The sequence below is a fragment of the Balaenoptera ricei genome, chromosome X, assembly GCF_028023285.1.
Source record: "Balaenoptera ricei isolate mBalRic1 chromosome X, mBalRic1.hap2, whole genome shotgun sequence".
NCBI lineage: Eukaryota > Metazoa > Chordata > Mammalia > Artiodactyla > Balaenopteridae > Balaenoptera > Balaenoptera ricei.
In genome coordinates, this window is record NC_082660.1 from 42,860,714 (window position 1) to 42,880,082 (window position 19,369).

At 42.6% G+C, this 19,369-nt stretch overlaps 1 protein-coding gene and 1 non-coding gene across 3 annotated transcripts in view; one reads left to right on the forward strand and one right to left on the reverse strand.

Moving 5' to 3' along the window:
• SLC9A7 (solute carrier family 9 member A7) overlaps positions 1-17,147 on the reverse strand; it is a 146,558-nt gene extending 129,411 nt beyond the window's left edge. For both annotated transcript variants that reach the window (XM_059910091.1, XM_059910090.1), the window contains exon 1: positions 16,755-17,147. In XM_059910091.1, coding sequence (XP_059766074.1) covers positions 16,755-17,082 — 328 coding nt within the window. In that variant the 5' untranslated portion in view covers positions 17,083-17,147. The remainder of the gene's footprint in view (positions 1-16,754) is intronic.
• On the forward strand, positions 284-355 carry TRNAE-UUC (transfer RNA glutamic acid (anticodon UUC)). The gene has a single exon. It is a non-coding gene; the product is annotated as a tRNA-Glu (tRNA).
• Positions 17,148-19,369: the final 2,222 nt, after the last annotated feature.

The window sequence follows — 19,369 nt, forward strand, 5'->3', positions numbered from 1 at the left end:
CATCTCTGAGCTGAAACCAGAAGGCTGTTGATTAGTTTTTCAAGTGTAGTTATATCTTATATGCAGCCTTTTCCCACAAAGTCTAGATATTTAAAATATTAAAAGACTGTGTCAAGCAAAGTATAATGTACTAACAATTTGCTGAACATTTTGTTAATCCAGCAAACAGACTGGATATTCTTATAGTGTTAATATCTAATCAAGGATTCTGATCAGTTTGAAATAACTGATATTCTTGCCTGGGTTGCAATAATTTCCATTAAAAAAAGAACTTATTGGGAATTCCCTGGTAGTTCAGTGGTTAGGACTTGGCACTTTCACTGCCGTGGCCCAGGTTCAATCCCTGGTCAGGGAACTAAGATCCTGCAAGCCGCGTGGCACGGCCAAATAAAAAATAAAAATAAAATAAAAATAAAAAGGGTCCTCCCGTCTCTCCTCATATCTACCACCACTTCCTCTCCCTAAATAATATATAATAACTCAATCAAACAGCATCAGTAGATAAGCTTAAAAAATAGCTGATGTGGGGTTTGTTAATGCATAAACTTAACATTTCAAATGTGAACAACTGTTTATCATAATTACCTCATCTCATCCTTTAAGCAGATATTATCATAGCAAATGTAGCTTGTGCCTCAACACCTAGCTTCCTTTCCCCCAGACTGCTGATAGGAATACTGGCTCTTTTGACCCTGACCATGCAGCTTTCCTCCTCCCTTCTGGACCATATCTAGGTATTGGACATACTGCAAATCAGAATGGGCATTCGATTTGAGGAAGGACCTTCACACCAGTCCTGGGCTGATGTGCCCTCAGATCCACTTTCTGCCCTTTGCTGCTCTGCTATGTGTTGCAGGGGATGGGAAAAGAGGGGGGACTCCTGTAAACTACTTTTCCAGGCCCCCTTGCAAGTGGCTTCTAGTTAAATTAATCCAATGGGTGGCACTGATAAGAGACTAGAGGGTGAGAGGAAAGAAGTCAGGGTATCTCAGGCGACCTCACTCCCGGGCTCTGGTAGCACCACCTTCTCCCTATGCCCACCCCAGGGGTGACAGTGGCTTCCTGCTGTTCCTTATCTCTAGGTCGCTTCAATGCACGCTGGTTGGCTTCTCAGCTCTTCCAATGCCTTGGTTCACAGTTGTCTCCTACTGTACTACTTGCCTCTTTTTTCCTGAGTGGACTGGGATTGCGACTTCATCTGCCACATCAGAGCTTCACTCTTTACCAGATTTCCCCACAATGAATAAAAATCACTACTGTAAAGAAAAAAAAAATGTTGCCTGCCATTCCAGTTCTGCAAGGATCAAGCCATTAGCCACTGCAGTCGCCCACCAGTTCATACATATTCTAGCTCCTCCATTACCTCTTAGGAGCAGTTCCTCAGAACTATCTGAGAGGCTGTCTCTCAGGCTAAGGTCCCCGAATAAAACTTAACTCACAACTTTCACGTCGTGCATTTTTCTTTCAGGCGACACTACGGTATCACCATCTTGTCTGTGTCTCTCTCCAGTGCCATCATAAACACTCTGCACAACACCGCCATTGAAAAGAGACAACTCTCTCATTCATGTCACTGAAGAGAATCACTCTGGCCCATTCATAGCCTACTCTGTTAATGAATGCAATTGTTTCCTTCCCCAGTTCTCTCAACAGCAAAAATGTACAGTAGCCAACAGATTCCTAGACTAGAATAAGATCATCCACGGTAGGCTTGTTTTAAATGTGTGTCCATGTGTATATAAAAATGCATAACTGCATAAAAACACAGACACACACATGAAGTCCACAGTTCAAGAAAAATAAAACAAAAAGAGTCTGTATGGGGGTTACAATGGCAAAAAAAAAAAAGACCAAAACTCCTTCATGGAATTAAGGCTTCCACTTCCAGACAAGAAAGAGAAAGAGGGACTGGAATTATCTTCATGCCTGAAACAAAAACAAACATAAATACATGAAATAATGGTTTTCAAGACACTGGACATGAGGCAATGAAGAAGAGTGAACCCTGAGAGATGGGGGGAAATGAGGTAAGCCCTTGATTGCTCCAGCTTACTGCCTTAAGAGCGTTTCCAAGCCACAAAATAGGGAGGGAAAACAGAGACAAAGTCTAGCCAACTCCTGAAACTGACAAAGCTGGGATTCTGGATACAAAAGCAGCTAAAGTTCCTAGGACTGAGCACCAGAAAGGAGACCTAAACAGAGAAAGAATCCTGGAGATCCACAAGGGGTCTCTACCTCAGGTATTCAGAAGAGATCAACATATGCATATGAGGAGAAAGAATAACCTGAAAGGATTATGGATACAGGGTTTCTTTGAGGGGGGAGTGATAAAAATGCCCTAAAATTGTGGTGAATAATTGATAGATCTACATAGGAAATCATTAAGAATATAGAAGATTTGAACTAAAACAATTTTGTAAAAGAATAAAATTGGAGGACTCACACTACCCAATTTTAAGATGCACTACAAAGCTGCAGCAAGCAAGACAGTATGGAACTGGCACAAAGCTAGACACAGATATCAGTGGAACACAGGAGAAAGTCCAGAAAAACATCCATACAGATATGGGCAATTGAGGGAATTCCCTGGCGGTCCAGTGGTTAGAACTCTGCACTTTCACTACCAAGGGCCCGGGTTCAATCCCTGGTCGGGGAACTAAGATCCTGCAAGCTGCGTGGCGTGGCCAAAAAAAAAATATATATATATATATATGTGTGTGTGTGTGTATATATATATGTATTTCATATTACATATCCAACAAAAAACTTGATTCCAGAATATATAAAAAACTCTCAAAATTCAAAGAAAACAATACAATTAGAAAATGGGCAAAAGACTTGAACAGTCACTTGACCAAAAAGAATACGTGAATGGCAAATAAGCAGATGAAAAGATGTTCAGCATCAGGGAAATGCAAATTAAAACCACGATGAGATACTACTACACATTTATTAGAATGGCTAAAATTAAAAATACTAACAATACTAAGTGCTGAAGAGACTGTGGAGCAACTGGAACGCTTACACATTGCTAGTTGGAATGTACAGCTACTCTAGAAAACAGTTTGGCAGTTTCCTTATAAAGTTAAACATATGCTTACCCTATGACCCATCAATCCCACTCCTGGGTATTTACCATAGAAAAATGGAAACTTACATTCACACAAAAACCTGTATGCTAATATTTATAGTAGCTCTATTCATAATCACAAAAAAACTGGAAACAACCTAAATGTCCCTCAACTTGCAAACAAATAAACTATGGTATATCCATAAAATGGAAGCAATAAAAATGAACTAATTATAGACACATGCAACAACATGGATAAATCTCAAAGGTCTTATGCTGAGTAAAAAAGCTAATCCCAAAAGGTTACATACTGAAAGATTCCATTTATGTTGACATTTGAAAAGACAAAACAACAGTGATGGAGAACAGATCAGTGGTTGGCAGAGTAGGGTGGTAACATGGGTTTTTTAGGGTGAAGGAACTAATATTCACCTCAATTGTGGTGATGGTTACACAGATCTATATATATTGTAAAATTCATAAAACTGTATGCCAAAAGTCAATATTACTTATGATAATTTTTAAAATAAAATTAATAAATCTAAAAAAGTAATGATTTTAAAAATAAAAGTGGGACTTCCCTGGCGGTCCAGTGATTAAGACTCCGTGCTTCCAGTGCAAGGGGCAAGGGTTTGATTCTTGTTCGGGAAACTAAGATCCTGCATGCCACGAGGCGCAGCCAAAAAAAAAAAAAAAGTGTCTTGAAACCAAAGAACCCTCAGGAACACAAAAAGCTAACAGTCAACTGATAACACAGGGAAAGGTTAACATAATAGGCCTGATGTTGCTATTTCTAGGAGGCCCTGCTTGTATGATTGATCCGTGCAATAGCTCCTGGGAACTTGGCCAGGATAAAATATCCCCTATGCTACTAATTGATAAGGTTGTTTTATGTGCCTGGAATGCTGAATATGGCCATACCAGTCTTGCTAGATAGTTTCTGCAAATGTAATTCATAGAGAACACCTGCTTTCTTCTGGGAATCAGAAATTTCAGTAACAGTACCTAATCAGTCCCCAATTAAAAGAAAAAAAACTCCGAGTCTTGAGCAAGCTTCCCTAGGCAGAAACACTGTGCAGGCACTGCTGTATTTAATTGCTGGAGGAAGCAGCTTGTTCTGTGAAACCCCACCCCTTTGGAAGCCCACATCTAGACTCTTCCAGACTCCACCCATTATGTCTTTTTCCCTTGCTGATCCTGCTGTGTATCCTTTCACTGTAACAAACCATAGCTGTGACTACAAATGTCTCTAAATCCCATGAGTCTTTCTAGCAAATCACCAAATGTGTGGGTGATAGTCAAATGCCCAAAACAGTTCCAAAATATAAGTGGTACTTTAAATCTTAACCCTTTCCTCAAACCCTTTTTTTGGATCTGTACTGCCTACTCTTTAGCCTCTCCTAGAATCCCAAGAAGTGCCATATCCATTGTAGTCTTGAACATCTGCATTAGGCCCTTGAAAGAGCCTCATATGTGACACCCGAGTTCCAAGTGGAACTCAGAGCCTGGTGTAAATGTTACAATTAGGTTCAGCAGCAAACAACAAAGACCCATTTCTCTCTCACTTACAAGGAGTCCAAAAGTATGTAGTCCAAGCCTGGCATGGCAGCTCTATGCTATCAGAGACCTCAGCTCCATCTAACTGTATTGCCAGAAATGCCTTCCATTCCCAAGGTTACCTCTTGATCCAAAATGGCTGCTGGAGATCTAGCCATAACATCCACATTCAAGATGACAGAAGGCATGGCAGAAGAAGGGCATGCTCCCTTCCTTTTAAGGATACTTTGCACTAATCCCACACAACACTTCTTCTAGTCTTTAAGCCAGAACTTGGTCATATGACCATACCTAACTGCAAGAGAGGTAAGGAAATGCAGTGCTTTCATTGCACAGAAATATGCTGAGCTAAAAATCAGGGTTCCATTAGAAAGATGAAAGGGAGAATGGATATTGGGAGGTAACTGGAGTCTCTGCTACACCTAGTTAGTTCTACACTCAACACAAAGTAATCTGTGAATCAACTGTTTTAATACCCTAAGATAATTTGAGGTCAGTGTGTCTTTACCTAAAATGTGTTACAGAGGTAGATATGGAGAAGAGTGATAAGAAAAGATTTGTTGAGTATAAACCTAAACTGCTACTTCTTTCTTCTGCCTGCTCAAATATACTGTTGAGCCCCTCAGGAGGAAATGAACACATTCCTAGAAAGACACAAACTATCAAAACTGACTCAAAAAGAAATAGAAAATCTGAATAGATCTATAACAAGGAGATTGAATCAATAATCAAAAACCTCCCAAATAAGAAAAGCTCAGAACCACATGGCTTCACTGTTGAATTCTACCAAACATTTAAAGAAAAACTAACACTAATCCTTTTCAAACTTCCCAAAAGTTGAAAAAGAGTGAACATTTCCTGACTCTAGGAGGCCAGCATTACCCTGATACCAAAGCCAGACAAACACATGACAAGAACAGAAAACTACAGACATAGATGCAAAAATCCTCAACAAAATACTAGCAAACAGAATTCAGCAGCATATTAAAAGAATTATACACCATGACCCAATGTAATTTATCCCAGGAATGCAAAGGTGGCTCAATATATTAAAGTCAATCAATGTAATATACCACATTAATAGAATGAAGGGAAAAACCCACATCATCACCTCAATTCATGCAGAAAAAGCATTTGACAAATCTAACACCTTTTCATTATAAAACACCCAATAATCTAGAAATAAAAAGGAATTTTCAATATGATAAAGGTCATATGTGAAAAACAACACATCTAACATCATACTCAATGATGAAAGACTGAAACCTTTTCCCCTAAAATCAAGAACAAGACAAAGATGCCTGCTTTCACCACTTCTATTCAACGTAGTACTGGATGTTCTGACTAGAGCAATTAGGCGAGAAAGGGAAATAAAAGGCATCCAAACTGGAAAGGAAGAAGTAAAACTATCTCCACTGGCAGATGACATGATCTTACACACATAAAACCCTAAAGAATACACACACACACACACACACACACACACACACACACACACTGTTAGAGATAACAAACAAATTCAACAAAGCTGCAGGATATAAAATCAATACCAAAAACAAAAAATCAGTCATACTTCTATATATTAGTAATGAACAATCCAAAAAGGAAATTAAGAAAACAGCACCATATACAAAAATTAACTAAAAACAGATCAAAGATCTAAATTTAAAAGCTAAAACAGGGAATTCCCTGGCTGTCCAGTGGTTAGGGCTCGGCGCTTTCACTGCCAGGGCCGGGTTTGATCCCTGGTCGGTGAACTAAGATCTTGTAAGCCGCGTGGTGTGGCCAAATAAATAAATAAATAAATAAAAGCTATAAACTATAAAACTCTTGGAAGAAAATATAGGAGGAAAGCTTCATGGCATTGGATTTTACAATGAATACGATACCAAAAGCACAAGGAACAAAAGAAAAAATAGATAAACTGAACTTCATCAAAATTAAAACTTTTGCACATCAAAGGACACTATCATAGAGTGAAAAGGCAACCCAATGGATAGGAGAAAATATTTGCAAATCATATATCTGATAAGAGAATAATATCCAGAATATGTAGAGAACTACAACTCAACAACAAAATATAACCAAATTTTTAAAATAGACAGAGGCTTGAATGAACATTTCTCCAAAGAAGACATACAAATGGCCAACGAGCACATGAAAAGATGCTCAACATCATTAGTCCTTAGGGAAGCATCAATCAAACCCATAATAAACTACCACTTCACAACTACTAGGGTGACTATTAAAAAAAAACAGAAAATAAGTAGGAAAGGATGTGGCGATATTGGAACCCTTGTGCGTTGTGGTGGGAATGTAAAATACTGCAGCCACTTTGGAAAACAGTTCAGTGGTTCCTCAAAAATTTAAACACAGACTTACCCTACAACCCAGGAATTCCACTTCTAGGTATATACTCAAAAGAATTGAAAATAGAAACTCAAACAGACACTTGTACGCAAATGTTCATAGCAGTATTATACCACCAATAGCCAAAAGGTGGAAACAACCCAAGTGTCCCTGAACTGATGGATGGATACACAAAATGTAGCATATATATACAATGGGATACTATTCAGCCACAGAAAGGAATGAAGTTCATGTACCTGCTACAACATGGATGAACCTTGAAAATATTATTTTAAGTGAAACAGATCAAATATTGTATGAATACACTTATATGAAATCTCTAGAACAGGCAAATTCATAGAGACAGAAAGTAGATTAAAGGTTATCAGGGGCTAGGGTGAGGGAGGAATGGGGCATTATTACTTAATGAGTACAAGGTTTCTATCTGGGGTGATGAAAAAATTTTGGAAATAGTGGTGATGGTCACACAATTTTATAAATGTTATTAATGCTAGTGAATTATACAGTTAAAATAATTTAAATGACATTTTATGTTTGTTATATATATTTCACCACAATAAAAAAAGAAAGAAAAACCCACCATGTGGCTTATTAGCTAAATATACAATTTTCTGCAAACACATACTCACCTATCCCTTCATTCTCCTTTCTTAAACAGTTCGCTGGGATTCAAGCAGATGTTTTCACAAACAAAGGTTTCCTTCTCAGAAGCTTCACTCTCAGTGTGAATCCGGGGCACAACAACTTGAAGGAAGGACCTTTAATGCTAAGCAGTATTACAGCATCTCATTTTTTGTTAGACAAAGTAGAATCCATTAAACAAATATTCCCATAGCACCTACTATGGGTTAGGCACTGTTCTAGGGGCAGAGACAGAGCAAACAAAAGAGACATTCCTGCCTGCACCAGGCTTCTTTCTCATGTATTGTGTTTTGGAAAATCTTTCCAGGAGACTATGATATGCCTGTGACAACTAGCACAGTAAGAGCAGAGAGACCCGAGCGCTTGACAGACCCAGTTCTACCCGCTTCCCCACCTCTGTGATAGCGATGTCTAGAGATGAGAAAACTTTTAAGCAACTGCTCCCACCTGAGAAGGGCTAGTGCAGCCACTCTGATCATCGCTTGACTACATTCCTCCATAACACTGGGAGCCTTCTGTCATACTGTCTTAGTTCGGGCTGCTATAACAAAGTACCATAGGCTGTGCAGCCTATAAACCAGAGAAATTTATTTCTCCCAGTTCTGGAGGCTGAAGTCCAAGATCAGGGTACCAGTATGTTCGGGTTCTGGTGAGAGTCCTCTTCTGGGTTGTACACTGACGACTTCTTGTTGTATCCTCACATGGTGGAGAGTTCTCTGGGGCCTCTTTTTAAGGGCACTAATCCCATTCATGAGGGCTCCACCTTCATGACCTAATTATTTCCCAAAGGCCAAATGTCCCAATACCATCATCACCCCGGGAGTTAGGACTTCAACATATGATTTTTGAGAGGCCACAAATGTTCAGTCCATAACACATATCAATGGAGTAACACCTGGAATGTGGCCTTTGGGGTACAAATGAGCAGGTATCTTGGCTTTACTTGGATTCAAGGGCCCCAGACAGATCTAGCATAGGAAAATTGATTCTTCCAAACTGGCCAGCCTCACCCCTTGCCGCTGTACACTGGAGTTTGGAGACAAAGCCCCAGCTAATAATAAAGGATCACTTTGCTTTGTTTTATACTCTGGGCATGGATTTCCCTCAAAGATCTCCTGGAACCAGGTAATCAGGGCACGATTCAGGTTCTGCTCTATCCTGACTAAACACATCCTCAACCTATTGATCTCATCCTTTAATAGATCCCCATTTACCAATCTCAAACATGTGACTCTAAACAAATGAGGTACTAAGCCTAACTTTCAATTTCTTCATCTCGCAGAATGGGGCCAATAATACAGTCTTCACACATTTGATGTGAAGGTTAAATGGCTTAAAGTACGCAAAATACTTAATATGGTGCTTGACTATTATAGCAGGTGCTCAATAAACAGTTGCTATTTCTTTCCTGCATTTATTTAATTACAAGCAACATAGTGAATGTATTTAAAGGGTGAAAACTTAAATATTCTATAGCAGTGAGTTTCAAACTTCAGTATTTAAAAGAAAAATACCTTGGTAGTGTATTGAATCACAGATTTTTGGGCCCCACTGAGATATTCTCAGTCAGTCTGGGGCCAGACATGCTATTTTTAACAAGCTCCCAGGTAATGCTGATAGGTCTATTGAAACAACTTCATAAACTCAAGATGAATGCCCTCTTCAAATTGGATCACTTAAAATACAAAATTTAGTTTATCAACAGCTGACAACAACAAGAAATATGCATGCAAATCCTACTACTTCTCTTTTCTGGATTATGTATTACAAAGTACTCATCAAATACTTCATCAGAGATTGGCTAGCTGCTTTCCAAACCTGTCCCTCTTACTCCAATTAGACGATATTTCCCTGCCTCCCTTCCAGTTAGATGTGGCCTCATGACCAAATTCTGTCCAACAGAAGCAGCAAAGCAATGTGCAACACTTCCAGGCTTAGTGTGTAAGGCTTCCCCATATGAGCTTCTTTTTCTTGCCTCATTCGTTGGCTGGAGGGAGAGGATTCCAAAGCCCCAAGGGATGGGGAAGCCACAAGATGGAAGACACCTGGTCCCTGAATCACCACATGGAGAGCCACCTGCCAGACCCTTGCACTGGCCCATTACATAGGTAAAAAATGAACTCTTCTCTGGTTAGGCCACAGAAATTTGGGGTTGGTCTATTATAACAGCTAGCATTACCCTAATACAAATATCCACAATGATTAAGAGAGGGAGCATGATTTAACCAAAAGAGAAAAGTCTCCTAACATATACTCTCTTCTAAGTGGAACAGAGGCAGTTTTTCAAAAGACAAGTGAACCTAAAAATCAAACCAAAAAACTGAAATGAAAAAGAAGTTACTGATTCTTAAGTCATGTAAGCCTAACATCATCTCATGCAACCTAAAGTTAGTGTTACACAATGTCAGAAAGAGTTTAATGAGAGTAACAGATGGGTTGTAGACAGCCTCACCTGTACAACATTTTAAACAGGACAGTTAACAAAGTTACCAGCTAAGAAGTTACAGGGAGGTTAACATCTCCCCCAATCTTCTATTGTAATGAAAATTTCAAAACATAAAAAAAGTTGAAAGAATATAAAGCACACCTTTTCATCCACCACCTAGATTTAACAATTGCTAGTATTTTGCCATATTTTTTCCTCTATGTATGTGGTGAATTTTTTTCGACTGAACTCTTTGAAAGTTGCATACATTAGGACTCATACACTTCACCCCTAAATACTTCAGCCTACATCTCCAAATAAGTACATTCTCCTATATAGATAACCTCAGTTATCACACCTAAGAAAATAACAGTAATTTCCTAATATCATCTAATACCAAGTCCACATTCAAATATCCCCAACTGTCCCCAACACATTTTTTTTTAAAGATTTTTTTAATGTGCACTTTTTTTTTAAGTCTTTATTGAATTTGTTACAATATTGCTTCTGTTTTATGTTTTGGGTTTTTTTTTTTTTTTTTTTTTTGGCCACAAGGCATGTGGGATCCTAGCTCCCCGACCAGGGATCAAACCCGCACCCCCTGCATTGGAAGGCAAAGTCTCAACCACTGGACCGCCAGGGAAGTCCCAGCCCAACACATTTTTATAGCTCATTTTCATAAACCAGGAGCCAATCAACTGTCCTGTGCTACATTTGGTTATGTCTCTTTGGTCTCCATTAACTCAGAACACTGTCTTAGTCTGCTCAGGCTGCTAGAACAAAATACCATAGACTGGGTGGTTTAAACAGCATTTATTTCTCACAGTTCTGGAGGCTGGGAAGTCCAAGATCAAGGTGCTGGCAGATTCGGTGTCTGGTTAGGATGCTCTTCCTGGCTTGTGGGTTGCTGCCTTCTTGCTGTATCCTCACATGGTAGAAGAGAGAGGGCACTGATCCCATCATGGAGACTCCACCCTCATGACCCCATCTAAACCTCATCTCCTCCCAAAGGCCCCACTTTCAAAGACCATCACGTTGGGGATTGGGACTTCAACATATGAATCTTGAGAGGACACAGTTCAGTCACTTATCTTGCCTTTCTGTTTCCCTTGACATAGACTTTTTGAAGAAACCAAGACCAACTGTCTTGTAGACTGTCCCATATTTTGGATATGCCCGTTTTCACACAGTATTTTATAACTTATTTCTCTATCCCCTATATTTCCTATAAACTGGAATATGTGCCTAAACCTCGATTAGATTCACATGAAACATTTTGAGGACGAATACTACATAGGTAAAGCTGTATGCTTCCTCTTGCAACACATCAGGAGGCACATAATACCAGATAGTTCCACAAGGACCAAGGATAAATTTGATGACTTGAGTATAAGATGGTGACTGCCAGACCTCTCCACTGTAAAGGTACCTTCTTTCCTTTGTGATAGGTAAGCAATCTGTGGGGTGATACTCAGCACCACGCAAGTACCGTGTTCCCCAACAACCCCTCACCTATGGCTCTGGAATTCACTGAAAATCCTTGTTTAAATCAACTGTCCTTGGGGGCTGTGAAATGGTGATTTCTAATTACATCATTCCAAAAAGGTTCTAAGAAATGCTTTCAGGAAATGTCATTTTTCTAATTTTAAGACACATTTTACTTCCATTTCTAACTTTTAAATAACTAATGTTACCGAACCACACAACTTATAATCTATTTCTAATGCATTTTTGCTACAAAAAAAGGTGTTTGCTTTATTTTTTTAATTTTTATTTTATACTGGAGTATAGTTGATTAACAATGTTGTGTTAGTTTCGGGTGTACAGCAAAGTGATTCAGTTATACATATACATGTATCTATTCTTTGTTTGCTTTATTTTTAAACGTTTCAATTGCAAAAGTAATGTGTCAGTGTTATAGAAATTTCAGGCCATTCAGAAGAGTACAAAAGGAAAAGTAACATCTCCCCTCTCTCCCTCTCAACAACAGGTCCCACTGTCAAAGGATAACCACTGCTAAGTTTGTGCATCCTTCCCGAGCACACATATCATATATAAATGTATATGCATCATGTTTATGTATATACATCATATGACTTTCAAAAAATAAATGAGATACTATACACACTGCTCTGTGCCTTGTTTTTTCCCACAACACTATGTGTGGGCAGCTGCCCTAAAAGGACATCTCAAAACACCTCTTTTTCCCAGCTGCATAGTATTCCTTAGTGGGAATGTGCTGTAGTTTAACCAGTTCCTTCTTAATGAGTATTGCAACTTGTTTCTGCTGCAACAAATATTGCCATCTATATAACGTAACATACTAGTGCATGTATTTCTGAAAAATAAAGTCCAAGAATGGAGACTGCTGGATCAAAGAGTAGAATAGCTACCCTGTAAATTGTTTTCTAAGTATTAACAAATAGCCCACCAAAAATTACGATTCTCATCACTCCCACTAACTGTATCCTAATGCATTTTAAAATTACAGCAGGTCTCTGCTCAAGTAGCAATGCTGGCCAAAGAATCACAAATCTAAATTGAAAATGAGAACTAATATTTACCAAGTAAGTACCAGACACTGCACTTGACCTTTACAATATCACAATAATACAAAAATTCTGTGAGGTGAGTGGCACTGTCTCCATTTTTGAAAAGAGGAATCTAAGGCTCAGAGAGCTTGCCCAATGTTACACAGCTTTATAAGTAACAGGGCCAACATTTGAACCCAGGGGATCTGGTACCAAACAGAGACTATACAGAGCTTCCCCCAACTAGGGTCAAAGTGAAGGGCTCTTAAAAATAAATAAATAAATAAGGGCTCCGGATTAACCAGGAAGAGGGTGGTTCTGAAATGTTTGCTCACAGGCTCAAATGTTAATTTCATGCTACTGCAAAAAGCCCTATTTCCTCTTTCAGATTTTGGCTTTGAACCCACCCTCAGCCTGTGCTTAGGAATCCAGCTTCAACAAAACAACAATGAGCCCACGGTCCACAGAACCTGGAGGGGCTGACCAACATGTACTTGGAAAGTTGGCGGGCGTGGAGGAGGGGGAAGCCAGAAGCAGGTGGTGGGCTAGCATGGCAAAGTTAGATATTCTGGCCCCTTTTATCAGTGTCACAAAAACATTATGGGGGAAGTGGAACCACTGTACACACGAGAGAGAACCACAATTAACTGACACAGTCTATTTATGACACCTTTCCCTGCCTCAAACACTCGCTGTTTCTGCTGCACAGACATGCGGGGCTCGGTAAGTTCAGGATGGCACTTAATCACGTACCGAGCCAGACAGCTGGGAGCTCCCTGCCCTGACAAAACAGGTTAGACTGGTGCCAGGCAAGCACCTTACCCACTGCCCTGCAGCTCCCATCGCAGGGTCTGGGGGGCTGCCTTCAACGTCCCTGGAGAGTCTAGTCTTTGGTCACCTTCCCTTGTAGCTGCCTGGACCAGTGGCCAAGGAGGAGGAGTGCTTCTAACTGTCCCTTGGAGAGTAGGGGAATTCCTTTCAATTTAAATGCTAAGCATTCACAGCGTGTCTCTTATTGTCCTTAGGTCCTTTGGGATCTATCTGTACACACCGCTCCTAAAGTAACATCAACTCTTTTGGGGGGATAGTGGGATAAAAGGAGCGAGGAAGAGGAGGGAAAATCTCCTCCCCTTTCCCTGTTTTGTCTCCCTTCCAAACAGAGGGTTCCAAAAGTTTCATGGGTACAGTCAACAACTGAAAGATCACAGAAAATTGATAACAATGTGATTTGAATAGGGAGAAGCGGGCATCAAACTGGATGATTTGAGGAGCATCTTAAAATGCCACAACAATGCCACAGAACGGAGGCATGGACATGCTATTAGGTGATTGCACTTCCAAAGTTAAAAAGAAAGCACAAAAGGGTCTAACGTGATGTCTCCCTCCCACCCCTACGTCCCACCCACCTAGTTGCTCCCCAACAAGGAAACCAATGGTACTAGTCTATTGCATGGCCTTCCAGAGATATTTTACAACTACACCAGCAAATACATATATTATCACATTTTAATATATTACTATATATTAATACATTGTGTCATATATATGTATATATCACAACTTATTTTAAATATTAAAGCCTTCCCTCTCAAAGTACCACTTAAATATTTTTAAAGTGGCAGGAATTAGATTTTTTTAAATTTCAAAGTAAGGAGTTGAAATTCACAGCTGAACTCTTTTCACTCATGAAAACTTACCAACATTTAAAAGTTAAATTGGTTACCTCCATAAATTAAGTTGGGCACCCAGCACACAGCAGATACTTAACAAATGTTTCCTTAGATCTTTTTGTCCTTTATTACTCAGAGGCAACAGGACAGTTACTCATTTCCTCTATTGATATCGAGAAATGAAATCTGATTTCTTACTATTAAGAAAGAGGGGTCCTGAAATCTGTACTGCATTCACATAAGTATTCGAAGATTTTCATACCGAGTTTTAATCAGAACCCCTATCCCAATAGTCTAAGTATATATTGGCTAGTTAGCTTATCAAATGACATTAGAATTCAGATTTGGGGGCGGGGGGCACTTGAAACAGAAGACTAAATATCCCTGAGAAAAAGAGAAATATTTTCTCTCAATTATAGGCTACCCACATCAAAATATTAATATTTGGCAGAACCTAGGACATCTCACTCTGACAAACAAATTTCTTAATGCATTTCAAAGTAAGATTAAAAAACCCAAAGACACAGAACAAAATTACAGAGAATGCTATGGGAGGATGTGGCGTTTTCTGAGCACCATCAATTAAACCAGATTTCCGCAAGACAAAATGAAACAGTACACTGGTAGCACAATCCCAATGACTAAAAGATTGAGATGAGTTTAAAAAGTACATATCCACAAAGGAAAATTCCACTGTTGTTTTCAAGCCTTAAGATAAAGGTGACTGAGCTGCTAAGAACATGGAGTACTCCTCAGAAAATCCATTTTTAAATCCCATTTCCATGCACTTGAGCATGTATTTATGAGCCTGTCAAATCTACCTTCTAAAAGTATTTCACACTGTACTTTAATGAATTGGATCTAAGGGCTATAAAATAAAAATATTTTCATGGCTATCTATATACATATAAAGGCAATGTCCATTTGCGCTATGGCAGAGTCAATCGCCTGAAATGACAACATGCTTCAACTCCCCACTCTGCTACCTGCTCAGGAAACCTTCGAGCTTACCTGCAGCCTGGGCATGCATCAGTCATCACCGACTGACACAAACCACAAAGCTAAAGAATGGCCAGACTTGTGTTCACACCTATAATTTGCAATAACCAAACTCAGTTTTAGATCTGGTCCTGTTTCAATTCAAGACCTGTTTAGGCCACTCCTTCTTTAAAACTAGAGGGCTCCCCGACAGCTCTTCATACCCTTGGTGGCCATGAGCCTGGGCTGTCAACAATCAAGAACCGTGAGAAGCAAGGCCCAGGGCCAAGGGTAATTGTCACATTAAAGATTAAGGTGTCTGCTTTCCATTCTCTATCAGGGAACCCTGAATGGAAATTGAGTGGAGAGATCCCTCCAGTATAAGTGATGAAGTCAAATGTTCCCTACTGGGAACAGTCGTGAAGTGGGCTCATCTATTTCACATGAGGATGCCAACGCGGGCCTTCACTCCACTGAGTTAAATTCAAAAAGAGAATACTTGGTTCCAGTTTGGAGTCATGTCATGGTGGGCGGGGGTGGGGGCGGAAGGGGGGGGGCATGGCGGGGGAAGAGGGATGATTCAGATTGTGGCTGACATCCATGTTGTAATGTAAGATTTGTGCTGACCACTGTGCATGTAAAACACCGTGTGCCATTAAATCCAGAAAAGGATGGTGGCATTAGCCCACCTCTCACAACAAAAGAAGGCTGACTCCAGAATTAAAACCACTACTTTTCCTCTTCATACACCCCTAAATGTACCTTCGAAGTCGCGTCCTTCTTACACTCTAAGGAATAGGAAAGCTCCTCTTAGCTTAGAGAAGGCAAGTAACCGGGTGTAACTTCCCACCTGGACATAAGGGTGGGAGGCGTGCCCATCTCCCCGATTAGGCCCGCCATGGCGGTGCACCAGTCTAAGTCCTGGACCACGCTCACCTTTCACAGTGCTTCAAGCTTCGACTTTATTCACAAGAGATCCGGGAACACAGATGTCAGAAGTGGGCGCCCACCCAGGTTGACCATGGACGCGGCGGCATCCACCAAGCCCCATCAGCCGCTACCCAAGCCGAGGAACGCTCAGCCCTCGCCCCACCCTCACGGTGGCCTGCTTCCTGGGGCGGTGCGGTCCCTGGGAGGTCACCCACCTCCCGCCACCGCACACACCCTGTGGAGCTGAACTGGGGCGGGGGACGGGGGCGCGAGAGGGGGCGAAGCTGAGACAGAACCGACCGGACGGAACCAGGCCACCCCGGTGCCTTTCATTTTCCCGGTTCCCCTTGAAGAAACGTCGAAATGGGGTGGAATTCTTTTTCATGGTAATAGGGAGCCCGAAAATGCAGACAGTTGACCTTGGGAACCAAGACCGTCGCAGCGGGAAACGGAAAAGAAACGAAACACGTCGGCAAGTGAAGGGGGAGCACAAGGCGGCGGGGGGGGGGGCGGTGGGGAGCGCAGCAGCCCGGGCGGCCGAGGGGAGTCGGGGACGGTGGGCGCGGGTGCGGGGTGCTCACCGTAGATCATGGCCAGCCCGGTCTCGTGCAGGAAGCGCACCCGGCGGTGCTTGAAGAGCCAGATGGTGAGGATGGTGAGCGTGAGCAGCAGGATGAAGGTGAGCAGGCTCACGCTGTCCTGCCGGTGGCTCTCCTCCGCCTCCTTCTCCGTGGCGAGCTCCTCCATGGCGCTGCTGTCCTCGGCCGCCGCCCCAGAGGAGGAGGCCGAGGCCGCCGCGCGCAGCCCCCGACCCAGCAGCAGCGGGAGCAGCGGCAGCAGCAGCAGCCGCGGTGGCAGCGCCCGAACCACCCGCTCCGGGCCGAGGCGTGCCGCGTCAGCAGGCTCCATGGCCCCAGCGCCGCCCGCGCGCCTCCTGCGCGCTGGGACCGGCAGCCCGCGCCGTCGGCGGCTTCCCGTGGCGCCCCCGACCTGCCCGAGCGGCCGCTGCAGCCGCAGCTCCTCCTCCCGCTCGCGCCGGGGCCGGGGCCGCGCCGGGAGCCGCGCTGGGGGAGGGGCGCGCGCAGTGCGCAGGATCCCCAAGCACCGCCCCCCGCCCGCGCACCTGTCCGGCCCCCGGCCGTGCCGCGCGCCCGCCGCGCCGCCTCCCCAGCGGGGTCGCCTGTCGCCCTGCAGCCTGCGGGCGGGGCCGCCGGCCGCTTGCCTTCTGAGCTCCTCGCCCGGTCCCGGCGTACCTGGCCAGGCCGTCTGGGCTCGCGGGGCCACTTCCTGGGCACTCGCCGCCGCGCTTCGTAAACGGGACGCCAGAGGTCGCCCGTGCCTGGCAGGAGCATCCTCTTGGATGTGCGGTCTCGAGTCCTGTGTCTGGGACCACTCGAAATATTTGATCTCCGGCCAGTGTGTAGCCGCCCTGGGCCCAGTAAAGTGGGGACTCTGGAGGAGCCGAGGAGCCTCGAAGCCACGTTACCCCCTACACCTCTCTTCCCACGTCTCTCAGAGTGCCTTCCAGCATTCCGGGCTTCCCAGAATCCGCCAGGCTTCATTCAAACCTCGGCTCTAGCCTGACCCAAAGTGAGGAACGATAAGGAGTTGAAATGAGGGAAGAGCGTTAAAATAGCACCTTTACCACTTGGCAAGTAGACTGACTTCTTATTCTGGACTGTGTAACTAACTCTCAGGGGGAAGCGGGTTGAACCAGAAGGAACTGGACACTTGCCATTCCAGGTAGATGAGCAGCAGGTGGTTGGGGAGGGGCAGTTACCCTAGTGGCCCTTTTATGTTGACCTGCTGGTAGCCCAGGGAGTTTTGGATGATTCTTAAGACTGGGCCCAGGTCTGGAAAAAAAATCGTAAAGTGGACTCTAAATGATAAAGCCTCTTGGAACAAATCCTCAGGAAGAAGAATTTTCAATCTACCTTGTTCCTCTGGTCAAGGAAGAAAAGAGAGATTGAGTTAATTAATCACTGAATTCCCAGCGCCTAGCACTGTGCTCATGAGCGTTTATTGAACCACTCTGAAATCCGTACCAACTGTCCAAGTTTTGTCTCCCAGAGGAGTCTGCATTTTTAAGAGGATTCATTGAAGAGGGCAATGCTTAACTAAAAGGAGTAGTAATAGGGTAGAGATGGTATTAGGTAGGAAAGATATGTGGAGCACTGCAGACTTCCTGGTTCCCCTCTAGGTGAGCACGCTTCCCAGGCTGCCCAGTACCTTCTGTGCAGCAGGGGAATCTCTTCATCTAGATTTTAGCTAGCATCTCTCCCTGTTCCTCCAGACTGTCACACAGCCCCTACAAAATCCATATACCTTGAAGTTCCATGCAGGTTCCCAATGAAACTGCAAACACTCAAAATGTGGATAGTCACAGAGAAAGTTAACCAATGGGAAAACTTGATCTAAGTTCTGGAGACTCACTAAAAGCCATGTTTGCTGAAAATCTAATTTCTGGAGAGTCACTGAAAGCCATGTTCACTGAGCATAATATTTAATATCACAGCCTCTTGGATTCACAAAAGTCAAGGGAAAAGCTTCTCTCTATAGGTAACACTGAGGACAACTCAAGAGCTACTTTAAAAGTACAGATTTCTTAGTACTTATGGCAGATCGTGTTTTCCAAAAGCGCCAGAAACCGTGTTTCCAATCCCACATGTTCTTCCAGAACTTTGCCACTCCCGCATTAAGAGGTGGCATCTATGTTCAACCCCCTTGAACCTCGGTAGACCCTTACGACTGCCTCAAAGAATAGAATGTGGTAACTTGTAAAGCTACGTCAGAAAAGGCAATCGGGTTCCTGCCTGGCTCACTCTTTAACGCTCTTGCTCTCCACTCACTTTGGAGCCCTGAGCTTCCATGTAAGAAATCTAGACCATAATGAGATATCACCTCACACCTGTCAGAATGGCTATTATCAAAAAGACAAGAGATAATAAATGCTGGTGAGGATGTGGAGAAAAGGGAACCCTTGTGCACTGTTGGTGGGAATGTAAATTGGTGCTGCTACTATGAAAAACAGTACTGAGGGTCCTCAAAAAACTAAAAATAGGACTATCATATGATCCAGCAATCCCACTCCTGGGTATATATCCAAAGAAATTGAAATCAGGATCTCATCGAGATATCTGTGCTCCCATGTTCATTGCAGCATTACTCACAATAGCCAAGATATGGAAACAACTTA